This window comes from Bradysia coprophila (genome assembly GCF_014529535.1).
Source record: "Bradysia coprophila strain Holo2 chromosome X unlocalized genomic scaffold, BU_Bcop_v1 contig_38, whole genome shotgun sequence".
Taxonomy (NCBI): domain Eukaryota; kingdom Metazoa; phylum Arthropoda; class Insecta; order Diptera; family Sciaridae; genus Bradysia; species Bradysia coprophila.
The window spans coordinates 1,646,943-1,658,944 of NW_023503327.1; the positions used below are offsets into that span (position 1 = coordinate 1,646,943).

A 12,002-nucleotide genomic window follows, 5' to 3' on the forward strand; every position below is an offset into this window, starting at 1 on the left:
TGAGAAATGTGGATTTTATGACTTCGCATGCTAACGTAATGGTACGTATATTTGAATGTATCGAATATTCATCAGACCAAAAAATTCATAAAATCCACATTTCTCAACCGATTTTCATTTGCTTTCGTGATACCGATTGCTGGAGGAGGCTTGGATCCAAGGCTTCATCAAAATTAGCGATGAAAGCCACGTCTTGAGTGTTTAGAATATGAGAGACGTGACTTTCAACACCAAAAGAAGAGCCGAGAAAAGCAGGTAAAGAAACATCTTGAAGTCTTCTTATTCCCAGACCACCTACGTTAATAGGCAATGTTGCTTGTGTCCATTGTTTATGATCCAAATCTACATTCAGGATTACTTCTAAGAGGCCCATAAGTTATGGGGAGTCAAATTTTCTCGTTGGAGACGAAATTTCATCTGAGATGACATTGACGTTGGCGTATGATTAACAGTTCCTGAAAGCTTCGACACAGGTGATTAACTCGACTGGGTGTCCCAAATTTTTTTCTAAGTTAAACTGGTTTCATTTGGAACGTAAATGAAGACAGAATGTGTAAATTGTGTATTTATTAGAATTTATGTTTTATTGTTAAGCTTTATTGCTACCGAAACTTCCATTTCTAAATAAAATGTTCTTTTACAGATGACAAAATGGGGCTGAGCTTAATAAAGCCTTTCGAATTTTTCGCCTTCTGGCAATCGAATCCAGTTTTCCGGTAAGAACTTAGTGCCTTCAGTTTCCATAACATGAAACTAAAAAATGAGAAAAAATCTAAATAATTCGGTTTGAAAGTGATGCCTCAATATTACGTACAGTATAAGCATAGCGACTTTTATCTGACCGATTAATGTCACTTTGGTGTATGGTTAAACCATCGAAAACTACCAGCGATCCTTTTTTCACCGGACACGGAATGTATTGCTCCTTGGGTAGATTCAAATCAGGCTTTTCATAAACACATAAATCACCACGGCCTGGGACTGGATTACGAACAAATCTATCAAATGACAAATCAAAGTCAATTTGCTGTATTGCTATGCGCAGCAATGATTTGATGAAGAATGTGCGAGATTCTCAATGACTTATACCGATTGAGTAATCCATTTTTATGAGATCCTTTAACGAACCACACACAGCCGTTTTCAAGTGTTGCGTCTTCAGTTGGAATCCAAAATGCGGTCACATTAATCGGATCGGTGAGCAAATACATTGAGTCTTGATGTTGTTTAACTGAAGCGAAAATATGAACTAAAGTTTCTGCTCTATTATCTATTGAACAGAAGGAGGACGTGTCACATTAGTGATTTATAAGAAAAATGAAATTACATTTCTTTCGCTACATCTCGAATAGTCTTACGATGTGTTTGGTTTTAATCTAACAAAAACTCCTACCGCAACCTTTAAATTTTTAGCCCCGTACGAAGTACAAAGGGGCTTATAGGATTACGATGCCGTGTGTAATTGATGGAATTCGAAGCAGACGGTAAGGGCAAAGTGTTTGCCTATGTTCATAGATGACGAATCTGCAATAAAAATTTTGTCTGTCCGTCTGTCCGTCTGTCACGTCGATATCTTGAGTAAATCAAATCCGATTTCAAAAAATTTTTTTCCCTGAAAGATAGTCGAAATAGTGAGGCTAAGTTCGAAGATGGGCATATTCGGGTCGGCCCTTCGTGAGTTAGGGCCACCTAAGTGATTTAAGGTCTTTTGGTGATATTTATGGCAAAATAAACGATGGCAATGTAAATGACACGGCAAATGATAGGTATTGTCAATACCAATCCAGGAAAAAAAAGTTTTTTTAAATCGGGTGAGTGGACCGTGAGTTAGGGCCTTAGAAGTGAAATGCTACTAGGGCCCTATGTGTATTTTACATAGAACTCGAGTAAATTTCATTCGTTTTTCGTAATTTTTGTTTGATTTGGAAGGTAATCGAATGCCGAATAGAATGTTGTTGAAAAAAAATTAAATTTGGGTCCTTGGCCTAAGGCCGCTACTAGGGCCCTATGTGTATTTCACATATAACTCGAGTTTTTTCATACGTTTTTCGTAATTTTTGTTTCATTTGGAAGGTAATCAAAGGCCGAATAGAATGTTGTTGAAAAAAAATTAAATTTGGGTCCTTGGACTAAGGCCACTACTAGGGCCCTATGTGTATTTTACATATAACTCGAGCAAATTTCATCCGTTTTTCGTAATTTTTGTTTCATTTGGGAGGTAATCAAAGGCCAAATAGAATGTAGTTGAAAAAAAATTAAATTTGGGTCCTCGGACTGAGGCCGATACTAGGGCCCTATGTGTATTTTACATATAACTCGAGCAAATTTCATCCGTTTTTCGTAATTTTTGTTTCATTTGGAAGGTAGTCAAAGGCCGAATAGAATGTTGTTGAAAAAAAAATTAAATTTGGGTCCTTGGACTAAGGCCACTACTAGGGCCCTATGTGTATTTTAAATATAACTCGAGCAAATTTCATCCGTTTTTCGTAATTTTTGTTTCATTTGGGAGGTAATCAAAGGCCGAATAGAATGTAGTTGAAAAAAAAATTAAATTTGGGTCCTCGGACTGAGGCCGATACTAGGGCCCTATGTGTATTTTACATATAACTCGAGCAAATTTCATCCGTTTTCCGTATTTTTTGTTTCATTTGGAAGGTAATCAAAGGCCGAATAGAATGTTGTTGAAAAAAAAATTAAATTTGGGTCCTCGGACTAAGGCCGCTACTAGGGCCCTATGTGTATTTTACATATAACTCGAGCAAATTTCATCCGTTTTCCGTATTTTTTGTTTCATTTGGAAGGTAATCAAAGGCCGAATAGAATGTAGTTGAAAAAAATTTTAAATTTGGGTCCTCGGACTGAGGCCGATACTAGGCCCTTCAAAAAAATAAAATTTTAGGGCGATTTGAAATTTTTGTTTCATTTGAAAGGAACGTCGTACGGGGCTTCGTAATTGCGCTATGCGCAATTTGTAAGATGTACATATTACATAATAATTTTACTTTAACTACATTAAGGGGCGTGATTAGGTGACCTTCCATTTAAATTCACAATTGTCACTTTCCACAGTAAAAGTTGCACAATGTTTTCACGAAGATTTAAACATTTGAATAATTGATAATGACGTAATAAACACAATTACAACAAAATTTGTTCTTTACTCTATCAAACTGTAGCAATTTTTCACGAAAATAGATAGATCTTTGTTATGTAAAATGTAACTAAATATGCGCGGTTTGCGAAGTATATGAGCACACATTTCGCTTTATTTGTGATAAAATGGTCAAAAGTAACAAAATATGACTAATGTCCTTAAGTTCTTGCATAAATTTGTAACCAAACTGTCGGAACCAATTTGACAAAATTCACATTTATTTTTATAAAAACAAGTTTGCAACATCGAGGTGAACAAGAAAATACAGACCAAATTATTGTGAATTTTGACGCATACTGGTGACATTTTCGAATTTCGAAAACACATAACCACAAAATTCTAGCAAACAAACATGATGTCTGATGTTCCGAGCAAACGCAAACACGAAGGAAAAACCTTTTTCTTTGGAAAGAGAAAACGGGGACGCGACCACAGCAATAACTTTCACAGCAAAAAGTCTACAAAGTAATTTTATTGAGTACATTTACAGCCTTTCCTGAAATAATTTGTGGTTTCTAGTACGACAACATCCAACGGAAGCGAATTATCTACAATAGCAATAGAACCATCGTTTCAAGAAAAATTAACCCAAGATGCTGAGTTCAATGCCGACGAAGTATTTATTGAGCTCGAAGATATGTCGTTCTACAACCATTCCTTGGGACTATATCAAGAAACCATTGAAAGTGCGGAAGTATTTACGGAACTTGATCCAAGCAAGGAATACGAGCTTTGTGATCTAGAATCAGCAGCCATGAACATTGATGTTGAAGCAGCACAACAATGCCGGAATGATATTGCATCAGTTGAAAACATTGAGATACTTGAACTGGAAGATAATGACCGAGATGACAATAGTGAAATCGACTTTGGAGAATTTGTGAATGGGAATGAAGCATGTGATCCTGTTCAACATGAAGGTGCAAAACAATTTCGTGCAACGATCACTACATAATCCAGACGTTTCTTTATTAGGTAGTGACATAGTTGAGAACGAAGAATTTGAAAGACAAAACCAGCAGACGACGTCAATCGAAGGAAATCGAATTGTCGATTTGAAAAAACTGTTCGACGATATACGACGGCTGAACAGTCATTCTGCCGATGATTCTTGCAATTTCAACGATATGGTGCTCGTCAGAGAAACCAAGTTTGGATTCCAAAGTAGAATTGGATTTTGTTGTGAAAAGTGCGGCTATTTAGATCATTTAGTGACCACGACTGAAAATGATGAAACACCGAACATAAACTCTGTTGCCGTATTAGCTACACTGTCGGTCGGTTTGTCCTACTCAACAATGGTAGAATTTCAAAGTGCGTTCAACATACCATCAATGACAAAGTCAACATTCTACAAAAAAGAGCGAGAGTGGCACTCGATCATTAATGATGTAGCGGAGGAGTCTATGAATAAAGTTGCGAAAACCGAAAGACAGGAATGCATTAAAGAAGGAAGTGTCGATGAAGCTGGAAACGCACTGGATAAATGTTTCATCGACGCCGCGTGGAGTAAACGGTCATATCGATCGTCCTATTCAGCATCTTCGGGATCTGCAACAATCATTGGAGCTCACACGAAAAAGGTGATATGGAATGGTGTTGCCAACAAACGTTGCCGTGTCTGTGAAAGTGCCCGTTCAGCTCAAACGAAGCCAGCAGAACATAAATGCAACAAAAATTTCGTTGGACCGTCGACCGCAATGGAACCAAAGCTAATTAAAGATGACGGAGACGCAAGTGTCGTTGTTGCGCTAAACAATGCCCAAATTTATAGGTATCCGTACTTACACATCGAAAAACGTGAATGCTGTAATCATTTGTTCAAGGGTTGTAGATGCAGCCTGCATAGGTTGGCTGAAAAAGCTGCGTTCAAACCATACCTGTCCTACGATAAAGTCGAAAAGATCATCTACTACATCAGATGCGCCAGAAAACATTGGGTTGAATCATCAGAGACTTATGAAATTCAAATTGAAAACATTCGAAAGGACATCTTCAACATACCATACCATTTATATGGCGATCACACACGATGTGCTAAGTATTTCTGTGATGGTGCTAAAGAGGGCGAGAAAAACTTCGTACCTACTTTGGAACAAAATAACTTGATGAGTCAGATCCAGGATTCGTTGGCCAGAGTTCGCTTAAACGCTAAGAGCGTTTTAGCTGGGGAAAGCACGAACATTGTTGAGCAGTTCAACTCCCTGATCGTGAAGTTTACAGGAGGAAAGCGAGTGGACCTCACATCCAGTGGTTCATTCAAAGCTCGAAATCAATTGGCAGTTATACAACACAACACCGGGAAAGTTCTTTCAACAATATTCCAGGCGATCAACAAAAAACCGAATCCTAACATACAACATGTAGAGAATCTAAAAATCGCTCACAACGAATACAACTCAGTGCACCGAAAAAACCATTCCAAAAAGAAGGCCTTTATCAATGCGACCAGTGGAGACGAGTTCTATGGGACCCTTACATGCCAAAAATTAGATATGGACCAGCCAAGCTATGATTTCGAGAAAAAACGGTTTTTAGATGATCTGGCTCGTCGACATAGCAATCGCTCTAAAACTGAAGGTGAAACAAAATTGCACGAAGACAGTGATAAATGGAATAGTGCGATTCATGGGATGGTAACGTGCTCCTCTTTTGGAAGCATTTGTTCAGCTCGAAATGCAAAATCGTACAGAAATATTGTAGAGGCAGTGTTGTACCCTGGTCGGAAAGGAGAAAAACAAACTCAGCACAACTTGACGTATCAACCTGTTGCTGCTGAAGTGTTTGAAAGGGCTCTGGGGCTAACTGTTGTAAAATCTGGATTTCATACGGATGATACGCTTCATTTCGTTGGAGCGGCGCCGTATGGAACAATCAACGAAGATGCAATCATCGAAATTATATGTCCACTGTCATATTTCAACAAAAACGTTTTGGAAACGGTTCAAAAGGACACGTTATGGATCAAAGATAAGAATAAGGCCAATATTATTGGCATGAACTCTAAACATAAGGAGTACTACAAAGTGCAAGGCATGATGCATGTTACAAATCGTCAATTGTGCTATTATGTGGTATGGCCGGGAAATGAAGGAGTCATAATTTGGAGTGTTAAGAGAGACAATATGTTTTGGATGCGAGAGATGGAACAGAAATTGAAGGCTTTCTTCGAAAAAGCCCTTTTACCGGAGATTGTCGATTCACGGAAAAGCAGACTTATGCCGCTACGTAGCTTAGACAGTGACGGTAATGCGGTATTATCTAGTGTTGAATCCACGATCTAGCCGATTTATTTTTCGAAGCTCACTTTTTTGTGAAACTGATTCATTTGATATGAAATAAAACGTATTAACATTCCGCAATTTGTTATTTTGCTCTTTAGTAAACATTCCATCAGTTCTCCCTTCACTAGGATTCACTAGGACCTACGAATGAGAATTTTAACTCTGAAAGTATGAGAATTGAGAAATCCTTTGAGTGATTCTTTTGAAAAACAACCTACGGAAATCGGACGCATTTTCACCAGCTCGTGTAAGGTGTAACTGAAGAAATTTCTGTAAAAAGGTGCGTGTTTTCGATCGCCTCTCGCTAGACATACGATTATCGACAAATTTTCAAAAAAAACCTCAGGTAACCAATACCTACCTAGGCAGAAGGCTGTAAACTTGGGGAGGTCACGCAGATCGCCATTATTAGATACGCGGGAACACACCACTTCTGATGATTTTCAGGAGGTGAATTTTTGTATGAAATTTCCCATTTTATCATCAACTGTGGTGTTTACCCAAGTTTACAGCTTTGCCTAGGCACATATAAAAAATTCCACTGGTAAATGCATCCGATTTCGGTAGGCTGTTTTGCCAGAGCATCCCTCTTTACAATAATAAATTTATGTAATAGGTAAGTGTTCCTAAAGTGCGACATAGCGCAGTCAACCATTTATTCAGAGCATCATCTCCGACGTAGCCCAGATTGGTTTCAAAAACTTAAATTTCGGGGTTGTAATACGCTAGGCTACACAAAATCAGAATTTTTCATTCGCATTCCACTGTCAGGGAAAATATAGAAATTGTAGCCTCTCCCATCTTCACATACACAGACTTTTATTATTTCGTTTTCAATAGAAATGTTCCAATCTATTGTAAATTTTTTGGTATTTAGAAACACATTCAATAACAATTTCTCAATTATACAGTGCCGATGATTATACATTTTATTCTAGCTGAACCATAGGAATCGGTAATAAGAATAGAGCTCATATTATTGTAAAGACAATGGGGCTAAATGTTGTAAAATCATGATTGTATACGGATATCAGTTATGGATAAAAGATAAGAATAAAGCGAATACTATTGCAATAGAAGTGATGTGGTATGACTGTCACATCAAAATAAGCTCAATGTGTAGGTGAAACCGTATTTATAATAAAAAATGAGATTCTCACTTTGAAGTAGCAACATGAAAAAACAATATTTTGTGAAGGATCAGAATTGCTTTTATATTTAATTTCAAATATTATCCGCTTGCGCTTTCGAAATTGAATTTCGAAAATTCGTGTCGTTCGAATTATTTAAATTAATTTTTCGAAATTAAGTAGAGGGAGTGGACGTACATATACTCGCGCCTTAACCGGCGCAATAGGCTTACGGTCAAAGTAGGGTGACAGACGCACTAGGGTCACGTACGCAATAGATATACGGGTTTGTACGGGGCTCAGTCGCAGCAAACGCTCCGACTGTTCTGATGGCTCGTTTTTCATTTTTCTTATAATTCGCTAATGTTTTATGTCTTGTTTCTGCATAAATCTATTCCATGCAAAACGAACCGTAGCCGCCAATTTTCGGATTTTTATAAATGAACATGCTTTGCATGACCGCAGGCTTCTTCAGTCCAAGTTTCTTAGCAACCTTTTTAACGCGATCATCGAAAGTGTACTTGTGGAATATTGGATTCACTAAATGGCATCCGTGACCGATCTAAATAATGAGCAAAAATTCCTTTTAATACCTAATCGAGTATATTCATTGCGTTGGGACAAAATGTCTACGAACAAAAAACCTCTCGGACAAAATATTCACTGTCAACGCACCCGAAGAACGGTCAGGCAAACTAATTTGCAACTTACCAGAATTGCAAACGCATTACCGACATGTCCTTCAAAGTTGCAATTTGTAGACATCAAATTTCTGCCTTTGTTCTGAGAAAAGCGCCACCCATCTTCAGAAACAATTCAACTTTTGCAGAATGTAAATTTTGTCCAGATTACTCTTTTCGGGTTTTTTTTTTCACTTCGAGGATATTTTGTCCGGGCTATTTCCTCTGAATTTTATCAGTCCCACATTCGACGTACTTTATTTATGGATTCCATTTTGTCAACCAGCAAATTTCCATCTTTATCCAGTGCCTCACTTTCGTAGAAATAATGCAATTTGTTGGCCGATTCGAGGTAATAATCTTCTTTGGAATGTAATCCAAACACTTTGCGATCATCATCGGGTGCATCGCGACACACTTGTAAGCCAGCTTGTCTTAGTTCATCTGCCTCTTGTTCCGTTAAGAAATTCTCCACCACAGCGAAACCGTTAACATCGTACTTTGGGTAACGAACAAACAAAGATAAATGTTTTTATCGACAACACAACAAATGACTTTAGCGAAGCAAGAGGAAAACTTTAAAGCCCACCTGATCCAATGAATAATTCGACATGTTTTACTCTTTCAATAAAATATGAGTGCAACAATCTCCGTTCAACTAACGTATGGTTCGATTCACTATTAAACTTATTACTTAATGCAATTTCCAATTGAAATGCAATCAAACACTGAGTGAACACTTTCGTTTTTCGCCCTAATATACTAGGAATTGTCACTGCTATCAGCGCATTCGAATCTGCATGTTTCCGTGTTTCGCTTTTAATCTCACTGGAAAATTATGAACAGATTATCAGTGCGGTTGAGCTATTCAGTTATCAATTTGTGATGCAACAAACTGCAAACAAACTAGAAATGAATCCAAGTTCAAGGATCACGGTTGACCCCTATGCATTTTAAGCACTCTGAAATGATATTTCGCACAGCTTGTATACATAAACGTTCGGTTGAACGTTTTGATAAATGAAAATGTTTTAAAGGACATTAGAACGTTCGAACACTTTGGTTCGATGTTGCGTTCAGCCTACAAATGTTATTCACATTCGACGAAAAACATTCGTTCCAACACATGACTCTCGGAGGTATATACTTCAATGGAAGTAGAGAACAGGTATGGTCGATCGCCGAATTCGTCTTAAACGCACTCACATTTTATGTCAAAATAATATGAAAATGAGTGCGTTTAAGTACGAAAATTAAATTTTTATGTCCTCCGGGCGGACAATAGACCATACCTGTTTTACACTTTCATTGATATACTTGTGTATTACGTGTTCCGCCAATTGTATTCTCTGATAAACTGTCTTTAAGTTGAATGGGAACACACATCACACAAAACTTGAGCTATGGCAGTTTCTTCCTAGTCCTAGAAACTAACTTGTTCCGATTTAATGGCCTACTTCTCCGTGATGCTACACAAGTTCCCAGAGCCGGATTAAGACTCCAGGCGCCACTGGGCTATTTGGTTTTCAACACTAAGAAAAGACATATCGTTGAAACCAGCGCCAATTTTCACCAGTTAAGCTAAGCCACTATAGCCCATCGTCTTACTACGGCTCTGCAAGTTCCATAATGAGCATTGGCCTTACTAACATTTTGAGCAGTAGCGATGCACACAGATTTCTCGTAGAGGTACTTGCTAGCTCTTTACATGTGTTCCCTACAAATCCTTATTGAATTTCGTCCTTAGCAAATGTATTAAACACTGTCACTTATCCGATGCTCTACACGACCTGTTACGTTATTTTCCAAGTTTTCCTCACTTTTCCACTATCGTTTATGTGTCGAATTTTCTTTGCAAAGACTTTTTTAAGCAAACTTGGCAAGAGGACATGGATCGTGTAATATACTGAGTAAAATCGAATGTGGTTTTCCTGTAACTTTAAATTGACGTTTTTACTGGAAAGCAACACTTTGCACAACATTTTCATCAAAGTCATGTGCAAAAATAATCCAACTAACTTTATCAAAAGCGTTTGATGATAATGATATTCTGTGTGTGGATGTGAAATGGGTGCATTGCGTCGGGTGAGAAACTGTTTGATTAACATATTGCAATCACATTTGTTTGACCTAAATGACGTATATTAAATTGTCGCAACATACTTGCATTATTTGCTGATCGAACGTGGAATCTTATGAGGCACTAAGAGTTGCAGGAAACGTTAAGAGGGATTCTTTTGAAAAACAGCCTACCGAAATCGGATGCATTTTCCAGTGGACTTTTTTATAAGTGCCTAGAAAGGCATTCGACCCTAGAAGCCAAAACCGCTTTCAAAACAAGGCATCAGAACAGTCGGAGCGTTTGCTGCGACTTAGCCCCGTACGATCCGTAATCCTATTTCGTCCGTAACCATAATACGTCCGTAGCCGTAATACGCCCGGAACCCTAATACGTCTACAACCCTCTAATGCGTCTGTTACCAAAATGAAAGTCAAGTTGGGCATGGTCAAATTTACTGAAAGTGTTCATTTTTAAAATTGCGCATAGCGCAATTACGAAAGCCCGTACGAAGTACCTCTCAAATAAAACCAACAATTTACGACATTATTTTAGAAACCCAAAATTTTTTGCCAACTTTCCATTGGGTATTCAATTACCTCTCAAATAAAACAAAAACTAGCAAAATCGGTTGAGATTTACTCGATTTATGTGCAAAAAGCACTTAGGGCCGAGTAGCGGCCTTAGTCCAAGGGCGCAAATTTGAAACTTTTTTTGCCATCATTCTATTCGGCATTCAATTATCTCTCAAATGAAACAAAAACTAGCAAAATCGGATGAGATTTACTCGATTTATGTGCAAAAAACACTTAGGGCCGAGTAGCGGCCTTAGTCCAAGGGCCCAAATTTGAAAAATTTTTCGCCACGTTCTTTTCGGTATTCAATTACCTTCCATAAAAAACTAAATCTAGCAAAATCGGATGAGATTTACTCGATTTATGTGCAAAAAACACTTAGGGCCGAGTAGCGGCCTTAGTCCAAGGGACCAAATTTTAAACTTTTTTCGCCACGTTCTTTTCGGTATTCAATTACCTTCCATAAAAAACTAAATCTAGCAAAATCGTATGAGATTTACTCGATTTATGTGCAAAAAACACTTAGGGCCGAGTAGCGGCCTTAGTCCAAGGGCCCAAATTTGAAACTTTTTTTGCCATCATTCTATTCGGCATTCAACTATCTCTCAAATGAAACAAAATCTAGCAAAATCGGATGAGATTTACTCGATTTATGCGCAAAAAACACTTAGGGCCGAGTAGCGGCCTTAGTCCAAGGGCCCAAATTTGAAACATTTTTTGCCATCATTCTATTCGGTATTCAATTATCTCTCAAATAAAACAAAATCTAGCAAAATCGGATGAGATTTACTCGATTTATGTGCAAAAAACACTTAGGGCCGAGTAGCGGCCTTAGTCCAAGGGCCCAAATTTGAAACTTTTTTCGCCACGTTCTTTTCGGTATTCAATTACCTTCCATAAAAAACTAAATCTGGCAAAATCGGATGAGATTTACTCGATTTATGTGGAAAAAACACTTAGGGCCGAGTAACGACCTTTGAGCCCTCCCAACAAGCTCCTACATCCTACATCCTGCATCCTACACAAAAACAATGTTCAGCAACTTTGTTCTACTCGTCAATACCTTTCATTTGATATATCACAAGCAGCTATTACGTGCGTATTTCGGTAGATATCGTCG

The 12,002-nt window shown here is 37.9% G+C and overlaps 1 protein-coding gene across 1 annotated transcript; it reads right to left on the bottom strand.

Moving 5' to 3' along the window:
* Positions 1 to 565: 565 nt before the first annotated feature.
* Positions 566 to 9,058, bottom strand: LOC119069661 (phytanoyl-CoA dioxygenase domain-containing protein 1 homolog). The gene is made up of 6 exons (XM_037173779.1): positions 8,838 to 9,058; positions 8,505 to 8,747; positions 7,980 to 8,130; positions 1,090 to 1,231; positions 815 to 998; positions 566 to 753 (listed from the first exon to the last, which is right to left on the bottom strand). The coding sequence occupies exons 1-6, from the start codon at positions 8,859 to 8,861 to the stop codon at positions 664 to 666; spliced, it is 834 nt and encodes a 277-aa protein (XP_037029674.1). The 5' UTR covers positions 8,862 to 9,058; the 3' UTR covers positions 566 to 663.
* Between the last annotated feature and the right edge of the window lie 2,944 nt (positions 9,059 to 12,002).